The 15401-nt window shown below is 51.7% G+C and overlaps 1 protein-coding gene across 2 annotated transcripts in view; it reads left to right on the top strand.

Annotated features, from left to right (window-relative positions):
- Adamts7 (ADAM metallopeptidase with thrombospondin type 1 motif 7) overlaps positions 1–15401 on the top strand; it is a 41658-nt gene that overhangs the window by 6047 nt on the left and 20210 nt on the right. For both annotated transcript variants that reach the window (XM_074061600.1, XM_074061599.1), the window contains exons 2-8: positions 3059–3414; positions 4988–5144; positions 6460–6656; positions 11244–11327; positions 11624–11748; positions 11966–12115; positions 13185–13328. In XM_074061600.1, the coding sequence (XP_073917701.1) occupies positions 3059–3414; positions 4988–5144; positions 6460–6656; positions 11244–11327; positions 11624–11748; positions 11966–12115; positions 13185–13328 (1213 nt within the window). The remainder of the gene's footprint in view (positions 1–3058; positions 3415–4987; positions 5145–6459; positions 6657–11243; positions 11328–11623; positions 11749–11965; positions 12116–13184; positions 13329–15401) is intronic.

Genomic DNA, 15401 nt, shown 5'->3' with positions numbered 1-15401 from the left:
TGAGCCTGCTGTTTTCTTTTTTTGGCAGTACTGGGGTTTGAACTCAGGGCCTCACACTTGCTAGGCAGGTGCTCTACCAGTTGAGCCACTCAGCCAGGCTTGTTTTTGTGTTGGTTTTTTTTCAAGATAAGGTATTGCAAACCATCTCTCCGGGCTGGCTTTGAACCGCAATCCTCCTGATCGCTGCCGCCTGAGTAGTTAGGATTATATGTGTGAGCCTCTGGTGCTGGGCTTGAGCCTGCCTTTGCCTTCTCACTGAACCAGTGTGGCAGGCCTAGCCTTCCTTCAGTTACGATGATTGCCAAAAATCCCAGCAGTGTTATCAGCACCTGTCATTTTTGTTACCAGTAGGAAAAGTAAGTAATTTGATCGCATTATAGTTGTTAAAGGTGTCTTGAAATAAATTATGTATTCATCACTACTTCAGAATTACCATAGTTGTTAAATTTGCCATTAGATCTTGTTTAATGAATTAATAAAGGATCATATAATTCCACATTCCACTTTTAAAATTATTATTATTTTTTTATGACACTGGGATTTGAACTTAATTTTTTTTTTTTTTTGGTGGCACTAGAGTTTGATATTTGCTAGGCAGGCATTCTACCCTATGCCTTAAAATTATTTTGATAACCATATTTCAACAAAATCAACTTCCTTGGTATGCCTATGTATTTTATGCATTTCTGAACATTTATCCTGAGAAAAAAACCCATGAGAAAAAAGAATCCCTGCCTTACTGGGCAATCAGGAGGACAGAGCAACAAGGAGATAGTTTTTAAAGTTATTAAGGACAGAGCAGAGGTCTGCAGATTTTTTTCCATCCCTGGAACCCATTCTTCAGATGAGCTCTTGTACATAAAAGAAACCAGAGTTGCAAGTGGTAGAGCGCCTGTCTAGCAAGCACGAGGCCCTGAGTTCAAACCTTAGTACGGCCAAAAAAAAATAGCGAGAGACCAGAGTGCTCTGTTGAAGTGGTGGTAGAAACAGGGCAGAGAGCTCCACTTGGATGGCCCTTCTCCATCTTCCCATCTCAGGAGGCCTGGAGACACTTGGAGAACCTGAAGGCACTTGAGAGCACATTCTACAGCTCACCAGGCTAATAACAGTCAATCATAAAAGTAATAGTTATTGAGTTTTATCAGTGGGCCAGGCACTGCCTTGGGTGGAGAAGCTCAGTTTACTCAGTCCTCAGGACAGACTCAAGTATCTAAGTCTGTTACTATCCCCATTCTACACATTTATTCAACTGAGAAACAGCTAAGTTCCAGACTCTTCTAGCACTTAAACAAAGAACATATATATTTTTGCCGTTCAAGAGTTTACATTGGGAGAGGGAGAGAAAACAAACAGAAGATAATGAAAATCTTAAGTGACAGAGTATATCAGAGAACTGTAAACTAAGGGAGGGCAGGGGGACACGGAGAGCCAGGGAATAACAATTTTAAAATAAAGTGGTCAGAGGAGGCCTCACTGAGAAAGAAACATTTGAGCAAGGACTTGAAGGATAAGCAAACTCTATTTTTGTCTTTCAACTTCATGGCTTTAATTCACCAAGTACTCCTGATTTCACTTGGTACTCGAGCCCATTGTCAAACACAGGTTCTTTCATTCCAATCTCAATTATCAATATTAAGTCTCAGATCACACTTTATACTTCACATAATAATGTGTGAATATGTTATAGAAGGGTATGAAAGGGTTAAAGAGGCTGCAGACTTCAAAGGAGCTATTCCAAAGGCACAGGCCAGAGCTGATACAGATAGATGCAAAGAAAAGTCTGTAGGGACCAGATAAAAAGTTTTACAACCACAGGGACAGAGCTGTTCGGGGTGCAGGGTTATCAAATACAGTCTGCGTGGCAGGCAGTTCTGAGTGTCAGTTTGAAGTGGGCCGTGTGTCATGGGCAGGAGAAGCTGTGCTTGAACTGGAGCCTGGGAGAGAGGCAGAGATCCTTTCAATTTTCCTGGATGAGTGATGAGATGGGTCAGTGTGCCTGCCATATTAGTCTTGGGGTGCTCCCAAGTGAGGGAGTTATAAATTAATAAATTCATGTGTCTGGTGTTTCTGATATGATTTGATATATTTACAGATATGTTTGATATATTTATTGACTGCTGTTCTGTACGACATAGAACAGCCCAGAGCAGGCCCATTCCACTCTCCTCAGAGCTGAAGGGTTTAGCTTGCGGAAAACAGAGAGAAGAGTGTTCCAGGGACAGGGAACAGCAACACAGACTCCTGAAGCAGGCACACATGTGGTCTATTGAGGGACTTGAAAGAGGCCATTGAGCTGAATGGAGATGAGATTGGAGGGGTTTCCTTGCCTTGGGCCTCATTCACCCTCAGGATTGTGTCTTTGACTTTTTTTTTTAATTATTATTTTATTATTCATATGTGCATACAAGGCTTGGGTCATTTCTCCCCCCTGCCCCCACCCCCTCCCTTACCACCCACTCCGCCCCCTCCCCCTCCCCCCATCCCCTCAATACCCAGCAGAAGCTATTTTGCCCTTATTTCTAATTTTGTTGTAGAGAGAGTATAAGCAATAATAGGAAGGAAGAAGGGTTTTTGCTGGTTGAGATAAGGATAGCTATACAGGGCATTGACTCACATTGATTTCCTGTGCGTGTGTGTTACCTTCTAGGTTAATTCTTTTTGATCTAACCTTTTCTCTAGTTCCTGGTCCCCTTTTCCTATTGGCCTCAGTTGCTTTTAAGGTATCTGCTTTAGGATTGTGTCTTATTTGCTAAGTGAGATGGGTGCCAGGGCAGGAATTTGGACAGACTAGGACCCATTTCCAGTGATTCCCTCTGGCTGCGATGTTGAAAACCTACTAATAGAGTGCTTCTGAAGGTAGATAGAAACAGGGAGACTGTTAATTTATTGCAATAATTCAGATGGGGAAACTGAGGCATGGAGAGATGAAATAGAGCTGGTAGAAAGCACAGTGCAGGCATTCTGATCCCAGCCACCCTCTCTTGGCTGCCCTTCCTCTGGTCTCCCAGGACCCTGAGGGCATGGGACCTAAGCACTGCTTGTGGTTTTCTCCCTGCAGGGCACACAGCCACGGGCCTGGCGGCGCTGGACATTGTGCACCCGGTGCGCGTGGACGCAGGGGGCTCCTTCCTGTCCTACGAGCTGTGGCCGCGCGCGCTGCGCAGGCGGGATGTGTCCCCACGTCGCGCCGCGCCCACCTTCTACGAGCTGCAGTACCGCGGGCGGGAGCTGCGCTTCAACCTGACCGCCAACCTGCACTTGCTGGCGCCCAGCTTTGTGAGCGAGACGCGGCGACACGGTGGCCTGGGCCACACGCACGTCCGGACCCGAACCCCCCCTTGCCACCTGCTGGGCGAGGTGCAGGACCCGGAGCTGGAGGGCGGCCTCGCTGCCATCAGCGCCTGCGATGGCCTGGTGAGTGCTCCCGGGCCCGCGTGTGCCGGGGACAGAGGGTGGGCCCCAGCACTGGTGTGCTTTTCCTCTGCTGGCTTCCACAGTCTCGCGGTAAGTGGAATGACATTGCAGGCTCTGTCATTCTCTAGGGCTGAGCTGGAATCACCAGCAGGCCTGTAAACAGTTTCTGACAAGGTAGGTATGGCATGGGGACCAAACCTTTGCAATTCTGAAAATGACCTAGGTGGTATTGTAGCTGTGGGCTCAGAGACCCCACTTGGAGTACCACTGTTAGGTTCTCTTCCCCAGGACAGAGTCCCTTGCAGGGGATGGCAGGGCCACTCAGCCCAGACCAGAGCTCTGGGAAAACAGGCTTCCTGGCTGGAAGGCAATCTAGCATCACCTGCAGCCCCAATTTCCTCTCCGTTGCTGGTGGCCTGAGCAGTTCCCACTTCAAGGCCTCTTTCTGCTCCTGGTTAGGTGCCCATCCTGCACCCCTCAGCTCCCAAGGATGGGGAGTGGGGAGGAGTGGGGAATGTGCTCACGATGCACCCCTCAGCTTAGATGAGGCAAAAAGCTCTGTGTCATGGTGCAGAGGGCCTGATGACAGGGCAGGGTGTGCCACAGGCCTTGGAAGGCCATCTGTGCAGCAAAGCATTCTCATTCATGGAGCCCACACCTGCTCAGTGAGCTGCGTGTCCATCTCACTGAGGCCATGCAACAGCTGTGCATATGGACCATCAATCCCATTTTATGGATGAGGAAACAGGCTCAGAGAGGAACTTGCTGATGTCACCTAGTCATCCAGTGGTGGCAGGTGCATTCACACCAGGTCTCTAGTCCCTCTAGCACGTGCACTTTCTGGCACTCCAGGCTTGGCCCTGTATGACCCATGGGATCAAATTGGTGCCAACAAGATGTACAGGGGGAGGTGACACCTTCTTCCCTGTTGGAATTCTGATCTTTTCCAAGAGGTGGGGGTCTGCCTGAAGGTGCTTCCCTGGACTTCTGATGTTGGATGGGCATGCCCAAGGCACCCCTGCCAGCTTTCCTTCTCTGGCCAGCTCTGTCCCAGGAAACAGGATGTCCTGATGACTGTGGACATCTTGGTGGCTTGGGTGTGGGCACAGCTGCTTCTGGAGTGATTCACTGCCTAAGAGAGACTGAAGGCAGAGCCAGAGCTCTGGCCAGCTGGGAGGGGGCAGTTGTTGATGGCTGGAATACAAAGGAGATGCAAAATAGCCTGGAGGCCTGGGCACAGGCTGCCTGGGACTATGGAAGCAGCTGTCTTGTCAGATTGGCGTGTAGACCCATTTCTCCCTCCTAATGAGTGAGTGTGGGGAACAGCATCCGCAGGGAGAGGCTTCTGAGCTCCGCTTCGAAAGCTTTGGCTGTGTAGAATGGTGGGGAAGGACATTCTGGACAGAGAGATGGAGTCAACAAAGGCCCAGTGGGAGGGAATCACTGTGCATCTGCCTTCAGCGGCACGGCTAGGCTCAGTGTGTGCTCAGCGGGGCAGGATGGGCCTCTGGGATGGGTGGGAAGGGAAGGCAGTGCCAGCCCTCCCTGTGTGACACCAGTGCTTCCTCCCCAGAAAGGTGTGTTCCAGCTCTCTAATGAGGACTACTTCATTGAGCCCCTGGATGGAGCTCCAGCCCGGCCTGGCCATGCCCAGCCCCACATGGTGTATAAGCGCCAAGCCCCTGAGAGGCAGGGCAACGCTCAGGCTCTGAGCACCTGTGGGGTACAAGGTGTGTTCCTCCCTGCGGCTCCATGGGAGGGAAGGCCTTTCTTTGGTTTTTTTTTTTTGGTGGGGGGGCGGGTGGTACTATTGCTTGAATTCAGGGCTTCGTGCTTGCTAAATAGGCACTCTACCACTTGAGCCACTCCACCAGCCCTGGTTTTTTTTGTACTGAGTATTTTCAAGATAGAGTCTCCAGAACTATTTGCCCAGGCTGGCTTGGAACCTTGATCTTCCTGATCTCTGCCTCCTGGGTAGCTAGGATTACAGGCGTGAGCCTCTGGTGCCTAGCTCAGAGGGCCCTTTCTAGAAGCATCGCTCAATGTCCCCATGCCCAGCACCCCTTGAACCAATGAGAACAGATGGACACACCACCATAATCCAAGCTTTTACATTTACCATGAGTCTATGACCTTGGCCCGTCAGGCCTGCTCCATCTGATCTTCTGGACTGACATCCTTGCTCTCACCTCCCTTCCCCTCCTCACCCCCACATACTTTGGGGCTCCATCTCCCTCTGCTCTCTCCACACATTGCCTGTGGCCCCTCTGGCTTGTCAACCATTTTTCCTTGAGTGGCCGTGCCAGGCCATGGTTAGCCCCAGTAGGGCCAATGGCTCTTTATTCCCTTCCTTCTCCACTCCTACTCTGACTTCTGTTACCAGGGACCTAGAGTCCAGTACCTAGTGCCTCCCTGCAGAGTGACCAGAGTGCTGGCAGTCCAGGCAAGGAGCCGCCCATTGGAGATGCTGGGATTTGCCCACTGCTTAGCTAATGCTCCAGCCTCAATTTGCCCACAGCTCAGGGACTCTGTTTCCAAAACAGATGTCCACGGAGGCATACCGTTTGGCCTCAGTTTCCTCAGCTCCCTGGTGGAGCTTCCTTTTCTGATCTGGGGCAGTCGGGGGTGGAGAATAGGACCTTATGGGGCTGGCCAGCTGGGTCTTGGCTGTAGGGTCTTCCTGTGCAGGGATATAATCACCCCTTGGTAGGGGAGGTTGCAGCATAGGGAAGTAGAGGCTCAGTCTCCAGCTTTGTTGGCCTGTGAGCTTCCTTCAAGTGGATACAGCACTTTACGGGGCTCATAGCTATCAAATGGTCCAAGGTCACCCTGTGAGGCAGATCAGCTCATTTATAGGATTAATCCTGGAAATCCCAGGATTGGAAAAGGAAAATGACCAGGCCAGGGTCACATAGCACAGATCTGGGGCCAACCCAAGTCAGCAATCCAGAGCCTCTCTCCTCTGATCCCAGTGCTGTTCCCCTGTACTAAGGAGAGGCTCTGGAGACATGGGCCAGCTAACCCTACTCTGTCTGGGACCCACAGTGTCCCCGGACCTGGAATCTCGTCGGGAGCGTTGGGAGCAGCGGCAGCAGTGGCAGCAGCAGCGGCCGAGGCGCCTGCACCAGCGCTCGGTCAGCAAAGAGAAGTGGGTAGAGACCCTGGTGGTAGCTGATGCCAAAATGGTGGAATACCACGGGCAGCCACAAGTGGAGAGCTACGTACTGACCATCATGAACATGGTGAGGCTGCTGCAGGGGGTGGTGCCGGAGCGGGCAGGAAGGCTGGCCCTAGATGGGCCCAAGCAAGAAGTAGGCTCCTGAGTCCATGGAGGGATTGGAACCTGACAGGGTCCCTAGGAGACATCAGTGGCACAGGGCACTGGCCCCAGGGCTTCTTAGACTTCATGCAACACAGCACATGTCCCTTTCCTTACCCTGACCACCCAGAGGGCCACTGGAGGGAGGCCACAGAGTGTCTTGTCACATCACTGGTTCAGCTGGCCACGGGAGGGAAGAGGAAGGCCGGGCAGCGCCCATCCTGTGCGTGCCTGGGAGCTGTGGATTGGTTGGACCCTGAACAAACTCCTTCCTCCTTTTTGTCAGACCCTGTATTAGGTGCTGGTGACAGACTTGCCCTCTCAGGCCAGCCCTGCCTGAGACATTCAAATGCATTAGAGCTGGAAGGACCTGTCCAGTTCTGTGATCTAGTGACCTTGGGCAAGTCACTGATCTGTGAGCTGGGGGTGACAGCAGCACCTGTGAGCTTGGCACACTGCTCTTGAGCCCACCCGACAGTTGAGGTAGCAGAGGCCCTAGAGGGTGATGACTGGCCATGTCACAGCAAAGCAGGGCAGACCAGATGGAAGCCCAGGTCTCTGAAGGCCCATCTGATGGGGATTGTGACTAATGGGGGCTGGTAGTTCCCACTAGGTCACCCTCCTTGGACCCCTCACTGACAGGCAGGTGAGGCCTTCAGACTGCCCAGCTGTCCCTGAAGCTTCCCAGGAGAATCGATCTCTTCCCTGGCATGCTCAGCAGGCCCCTGGCTGGGCAGGTTGCCACTTTGCCATCTCTCCCCTGGGCTGGGGGTCTATGCTGTGCAGCTGAATGGTATCTAAGGAGCCTTGGGCCAGTGTCCTGTGCTGCCACTCCCTCCTCATGCCAGCGTCTCACCTGCTGAGACCCTAAAGGAAGTGATCTCTGAGATCAGCTGGTCTGGCTGTCGGTTTATGGCTGTGAAGCCAGGGCTGTAAGGAAGGGGCTGTGGCCATGCTGATGTCTACTTGCTGACCACCAAGGCCCCTGCTGATCAAGTCCTCATCAACAGGCACCACTCTGGACTACCCTCATTGGTTCCTTGTCCCCCATGGAATGATAGCTCTAGCCTTTTGCTTCATGTTTGTGCTCCAGGCAGGGCCCTATCAGTGTCTCTGTTTAGCCTGCTCTGCCCAGTGAGGGAAGCCACTAGAGTCCAGGCTTCAGGGAACTGTTTCTGGATGGTGGCCTGGCCTCTGGGCAGGTAGGGCAGGGCAAGGCCAGGTTTCCCGGCCTTGAGGTCTTCTTCTCCTAGTGTTACCACTTAGAAGCTCAGGTAGAAAGAGCCAGGAGCTTAGCCAGAGCTAGCAACAGTACACAGGGCTCATTCACCTCGCTTCTGAGTCCCTCATGGGTCAGGTCTGGGCAGAGTCAGGCCCACCCAGCCCATGCCATCCCCCGAGTGACAAGTCAAGCATTTTGCCCCAGGGCTCATTAGAGCTGCACATTCACTTTGTGAGCTCCATGTGGGGGTGGGAGGCAGGGCCGTCTCTCATGTGGCCTTCCCTGACAATTTTAGGCTTCTCTGAGCTGGCAAGGCAAAGAAAGAAAGAGGCACAGGAGCGCCTGTAACCTGCCTCTAAGGGCAGGAAATTGGGTCCCCAACTGTGAGGCCCTGATAAGTTAGAGCCAGATCCATGGCATACCCACTGCTGTCCAGTGTGTCCTACCCACCACTTCACCTAAGGCTCATTCTTCTTCACAGGTGATGGAACAAAGGTTCAGAGAGGACAAGGAATGTGCTCGAAAACACATAGCTGACTCATGGCAGAGCTGGGACTGGGCTTCACTCAGGTCCAGGGTTAAAAAAATGTAAAGCAGGCTTTTCAACTGCAGGACTTCTCAGAGCCTTCAAAACTCATGTGTGGGAAATCCCTTAGAGAATAGGCAGACAGCATTTTCCAAATTTAAGAATAAGAGCAGCCAGGCATAGTGGTATATGTTTGCAATCAGGAAGCTGAGGCTGGCGGATCGCGAGTTCTCCAGCCTGGGCTACAACACACGTTGGTTTAGTCCACCTGCCTCCCTCCAGCGCTGTTGTGCCTCTGAATTTCCTGGGAGGCATTGAGAAATGTTATGCACAACGCTCTATGGTGGCACTGAGTTTTCCCCAGCCTGACTCAGGCCGCAGACCCTGAGGGCTCATCCTTTGGAGCCATTTTTCTGGGGGCTGATGACAACTCTCCTGTTCTTTTGACCTGGCTTTCTCCAGGGTACTTTTCTCCGCCTTTCCTTTTCCTTTTCCTTTCTTTCCCTTTTTCTTTTTGGTGGTACTGGGGTTAGAACTCAGAGCTTGTACCTGCTGGACAGTTCTACCACTTGAGCCATACTCCAAGCCCTTTGGTTATTTTTCAGGAAAGGTCATACATGTTTGCCCAGGGCCAGCCTTGGACATCTGACCTATGCCTCCTGAGTAGCTGGGATCAAAAACACATGCCATCACATCTACTTTGTTTGTTGAGATGGGGTCTCTCTAACTTTTTGCCTGGGCTGACTTTGAACTTCAGTCTTCCCCATCTCTGCCTCCTAAGCAGCTCACTGTTGCATTGGAAATACTTAGCAAGTGCCCAAGTCATTCATTCATGCATGCATTCAGCAAATAGTTACTGAGAGTGTGGGATAGAGTAGAGGCTCCACAAAGGATATGATGGAGGTTGAGAGCTGGAGAGGAAAGGAGAGAAGAAGGGGGACCATGGGAGGGAAGAGGTCCAGGCTAAAGGCACAATGTGTGCAAAGGCACCATGTTAGGAGGAATCATGGGATTCTGAGAGAAAGCCAGTGGTGGGAGTGAGGAGCGTGGGGAGATGAGAAGAGGCCAGAGAGCAGGGCAAGAGCAGGACGAAAGAGGCCTGTTGGCTAGGTTGGGGACATTTGTCCTTACCCCATGGACTATGAAGAGCCAATCATTGCTGTGTGTGTGATTGGGCTTGCATTTCAAAGACAATTGACTGAGCCCATAGGTGGTAGGTGGCCTGGAGGGGCATAGAATATGGGGACACTGGTAGGAGACCTCACCACTCATGAGACGACATGGTGTAGGTAGTGGCACTGCATATGAAGATGAGAGACAGATGAGACAAAACTTAGGAGGCAGAGTTGGTCGGATGTGGGGGAAGCCTGAGCATGGTGGCCATGGTGACCCATGGCATCACTGTTTCTCTTCACCTTTCTGACCTTGAAATTTCATCCAGAACCAACAGTAGGGGCTCTCCTGCCCTCTTCACAATGGTTGTTTTTTTCTGTTCCTATTTAAAAAAAATATTTGTACATTCCTGTATTCTTTTCTTCTTCTTCTTTTTTAAATTCAAATTTTTATTTTTGGTAGGACTGGGGTTTGAGCTCAGGGCTTTGAACTTGCCAAGCAGGTGCTTTCCTGCTCGAGCCACACCTCCAGTCCATTTTGCTCTGGTTATTTTGGAGATGGGGGTTCTCAAAACTATTTGCCCAGGCTGTCCTTGAACCACCATCCTCCTGATCTCAGCCTCCCAGGTAGCTAGGATTACAGGTGTGAGCCACCAGCACTGGATGAATATTTTTTTCTTGATGTACTGGTGTATTACTAGAAGTCACAACCAACCTGTGCTGCTGTGTCTGCCCCCACTGCCGTGTCTGCCCCCACTGGGGACCTAACGAGTGTCCCTAGTTGTAGGCTGGCTTCCTTTGTTCTGTGGGACTTTTAAAAGTTCTGGTGGCCTCAGGAGTGTGGCACACACCTGTATTCCTAGCACTTGTGGGGAGGAAGCAGGAGAATAGCAAGTTCTAGGCCAGGCTGGGATGCACAGTGAGACTCCGTCTCTGAAAAAGAAAAAAAGTCTGCAGACTGTTCCCATCCACTTCCTTGTACATTGGTATAGCTTTCACCTTTGGAGGTGGCCTCTCTTCTAGGGCTCAGTAGGGATCCCCAGTAGCCCTGGAGCCTCTGACAGATGTGCACACCTGCTCCAATGGCCTCATGGCTGTCAGCCCCAGGAAGGATGGGTTGCAGAGCAGTGGGGAGACTTCTTGGCTCCTGACTCCCAGGCTGTACCCAGATCTCCTGCCTCATCGAAGGGTTCCTGCTTTGGGATGCTGGCCCTGGCATCCCCAGAGCACCAGGGAGGCTGCAGGGCTGGCCCAGCCCAGGGCAAGATGGGCACAGCCAGGGCCCTGAGATTGTCCAAGAAGCCATATTCAGAGGTGTGGCCTGCCAGACCTCTGTGCTGGATGGGGATGGGGTTAGTATTAGAAACAGATTCTTTTGCTAAGGACAGGCTATAGGCCTGGGAGGTGGCCCACGAGGACTTGTTGTGCTCCCTGAATTCTGCCCTGGCTGGACTGGGGCAGCGTGTGTGCAGTCCTGGAAACACTCGTGCACTGGTACACATGGCCAGCTCTCGTGTGTGCAGCCTGTGTGCACGATGTGAGCAATCCTGTGTATGAAAGTAGATGTGCATTGCTCTCGCTGTGGCGGGCGTCATTGGGTGCCCATATCCTACATCCTGGTTACAGCCTGGTCCTCTGTCTCTCGCACAGGTGGCTGGCCTGTTTCATGACCCCAGCATTGGGAATCCCATCCACATCACCATCGTGCGCCTGGTCCTGTTGGAAGATGAGGAGGTGAGAGGTCACGTGGCTCCACACTGTCCCCTGGCAATAGGCATCACCCACAGAGCCCTCCTGCCTCATACCCTGTACGCTGAGCTGTCCTATGTGGAAGGGCACAGCAGTGACCTTATGGTCACTGACTCACTCCATCAAGTGTCAGGTCCCCCCCAGAGGGTGGCAGGACTGGAGGCTAGGGGCCCGGCTGCTTCTTCTGCTGCCTGTGGCCTCTGACTCCTGCCTGTGTATAAAGAATCGGGCCTGTCCTGGGAGCTCAGGGCGAGGTGTGAGCAGCCCCTCTCTGCCTCCAGGAGGACTTAAAGATCACACACCATGCAGACAACACCCTGAGGAGCTTCTGCAAGTGGCAGAAGAGCGTCAACATGAAAGGGGACACTCACCCTCTGCACCACGACACCGCCATCTTGCTCACCAGGTACCACTAGCTGTGAGAGGGCTGGAGGGGACCGGAGGCCCTCATTTGCCCGAGGTGCTGACCAGCCCTCAGGGAGAATCCCTGCTGGGGCAGCCACACGGCCCTGCTTCTCACGCTGGGAAGGGGTAGCCTTCATGTTCCTCTAGAGCACGGGACCCTCCCAACCTCCCCTGGCTCTAGACCAGGTCAGCCTGGCATCTCTTCTCCGCCTGTGCAGGAAGGACTTGTGTGCTGCTGTGAACCACCCCTGCGAAACCCTGGGCCTGTCTCACGTGGCGGGCATGTGCCAGCCACACCGCAGCTGCAACATCAATGAAGACACAGGCCTGCCTCTGGCCTTCACCGTGGCCCATGAGCTTGGGCACAGGTAACTTGCCTGTCCTCATGGCTCCACCTTTCCGCCCCGGGGTACTGGCCAGCTAAGCCCACAGAGTCCAGCATCCCAGGGAATGGACTCTGTGTGGTCACACACTGCCCTCAACTGTCCCCACCCACCTATAACCAGGCTGCCTCCCTATTAAACAGGAGAGAGACGGAATCTCTGTGACTGGTCTAGGGATAGTCTCACTTGAAGGAAGTTGGGTTGGCCAAAAGAGTCATCGTGGGTCTTTGGGTGTCCTTCCTTGTAACTCTTAATGCTTGCATTTTTCACCCTGTCCCCATTCCTGCTTGCTCTGTGACCCTGGGCAAGTGTTGTGCCTTTTCTGGGCCTCTTTGTGCAGTCCTTAGATGGAAGGCGTTGGATTCAGTGAGGTCCAAGACTCCTTTGCCCTGCGTCAGACGTTCTGAATGACAGCCATGCCTACAGGGCCTCAAAGCCATCTGTGGTAGAACAAACTGCCAATTCTGCCATTTCCTGGCCGTGTGACTCTGGCTAGTTCCTTAGTCTCTCTGAGCCTGTCTGGGGGTAAATAGTGAGGACTGAGCTAGAGAGCACTTCTGCAGACGCCTAGCACAGTGCCCGACTCACAGTAGGTACTCAGGAGGTATAATTCTCTCGTGTCCTTCCCGAGGATGTAGTTGGTCAGACCCCTTCACTCATGTGCTCAACCTGGGGACAAGGACCTGAGGGTGGGACCTCTTCAGACTGTTCTCGGTGTCAATGAGGATGCGGGGCCATGATGGGTCCTGTCCCTGACACCTGTCCTGCCAGTGCTGGCCAGCCGGGGTCAGGAGCAGCTCTGAGTCCCTGGTCATCATTTCAGCTCAGGCTAGCACAGTCAGCAGACCCCATGGGACCAGCTCTCATACCCACATTTTGCAGTAAGGAAATTGAGGCCCAGAGAGGTTGTGTGACTTTCTCAAGGCCACCCAGTCATTGGACAGCAGGGCTAGCCCCGGGAATTAGGATTTCGCCCCTTGCAGGCATCTGGGGGAGGGCGGCTTGGTGGCCTCCTGCCAGCTCACCCGCCCCTGGGGCCTGTGCTCTCACACAGTTTTGGCATTCAGCACGACGGCAGCGGCAATGACTGTGAGCCCGTTGGGAAACGGCCTTTCATCATGTCTCCACAGCTCCTGTACGACGCCACTCCACTCACCTGGTCCCGCTGCAGCCGCGAGTACATAACCAGGTTCCTTGAGTAAGTCCCCCTCACCTGGGTGCCAGGCCCTGTCTGTGTGATGGCACCCATAGGGGTGCAGGCAGAGCTATCACAGCACCAGGCTAAAGGATCCGTTGAGGCGGAGGTGCCTGATAGACATGAGGCCACGTCGGAGGGTCCTTGTGGACCGGACACCTGCACCCGAGTCTTCAGAGGATGGGGAGGAGGGTGAGCCAGGCCTTAGACATGGAAGCCAGCAGTGTGGAGAGACAGCAAGATGGCCAAGAGACGGCTGGACAAGAGACAGAGCTAGTGGTCAGGCAGTCAGCCATATGGCACCATCAGAAGCAGGGAAAAAGTACTGATAAAGAACTGAAATGTGAAGCTTTTTCTTTCCTGTGGTCTCTTAATTTGTCCAGCTATTTTGTATTTCCTGCTTAATGTATCCTAGTCTACATTTTGTGTATGCGTGTGTGTGTGTGTGTGTGTGTGTGTGTGTGTGTGTGTACAGGGCGGGTTTGAACTCAGGGCCTCACGCTTGTTAGGCAGGTGCTCTACCACTTGAGCCACTCCAGCAGTCCTTTTTGTTTTGGATATTTTCAAGATAGGGTGTAGTGAACTATTTCCCCCGGGACTGGCTTCGAACCATGATCCTTCTGATCTCTGTCTACTGACTAACTGGGATTACAGGCATAAGCCGCCGGTACCCAGCTTAGTCTACATTCCTAGCATAAATTTCACCATTTTTCTTCACTTTGTATGGTGCTGGTTTTGTGGTGCTGGGGATTGAACTGAAGGCCTTGTGCATGCTAGGCAGTTACTCCACCATGTAAGCCACCCGCAGCCCTGTTTGCTTTGGTTATTTAGGAAAGGGCTTGAGTTTTTCCCTGAGGCTGGCTGCCTCAGTAAATGGTTTGCTTGTCTGAAAGTGTGTTTATCCTTCTCTCACATCTGCTTGATAGTTTAATTTGATATCAACTTCCAAGTTAGAAGCCACTCTCTTGCTGGGTGCTGGTGGCTCACACCTGTAATCCCTGCTACTCAGGAGGCAGAGATCAGGAGGATCGAGGTTCGAAGCCAGCCCTGGGCAAATAGTTCTCGAGATGCTATTGAAAAACCCATCACAAAAAAGGACTGGTGGAGTGGTTCAAGGTGAAGGCCCTGAATTCAAACCCCAGTACCAAAACAAAAGTCACTCTCCCATTGTATTTACGTTGCTGTTGAGAGGTCCCATACCACTCTCACTTCCAAGCCTTTGAATTTGAACGTGACCTTTTAAAAGGTCTGAAAGGTTTGGAGATTCTCTCTCTCTTTCTCTCTCTCTCTCCATGACTTTAAATGTCACAACTATGTGCTTTGATTTATTTTTGTTGTTGTCATTGTTGGTACTGGGTTTGAACTCAGGGCCTCACACTTGCCAGGCAGGTGCTCTACCACTTGAGCCACTCTGCTAGCCCTTTTTTTTTTTTGTATTGAGTATTTTCAAAATAGGGTCTCATGATCTATATTTGCCTGGGCTGGCCTCAAACCTCGATCCTCCTATTCTCTGCCTCGCAAGAAACTAGGAATTCAGGTGTGAGACACCAGTACCCGGCCCTTGATCTGTTTGTATTTTGGGGACATTCATTGGACTCGTCTACTCTGGAAACTCCTGTCTTTTAGATCTTGGAAATATTCATGTAATATTAGGTCGTGTTCTCCTAGTTTGTGTTCCTGAAACGCTTAATAGTCAGCTATATGTATGGAAAGGTCACAATGAAAATCCATTTAAAAAAATTTGTAAGAAAGTTAAAACAAAGGAAGGGACTGGGAAGAAGGGATGAGAAGGGGAAATAGAGGGGTGAATAAAGATCACGGCACATTACATTCATAGACGGAGCTAGCACAACGAACCCCCTAACTTCGTACAGTTAATACATACCAGTAAAAATAACTGAAAAAAAAAAAAGACCTCACAGGCTCATCGAGGAGAAAAAAAAATCCAACAGTTCTCCCTTTCTTATTTTCTAAATTTTTAAACTTTTTTTCTGAGAGAGGCATTGGGTTGTCTTTACCATCTTTCTCCTTCTAGTAGAACCTGAGGGGTTTTTTTTTTATTATTATACCTCTAGT

The sequence above is a fragment of the Castor canadensis genome, chromosome 19, assembly GCF_047511655.1.
Source record: "Castor canadensis chromosome 19, mCasCan1.hap1v2, whole genome shotgun sequence".
NCBI lineage: Eukaryota > Metazoa > Chordata > Mammalia > Rodentia > Castoridae > Castor > Castor canadensis.
This window is presented reverse-complemented; position numbering and strand designations above follow the sequence as displayed.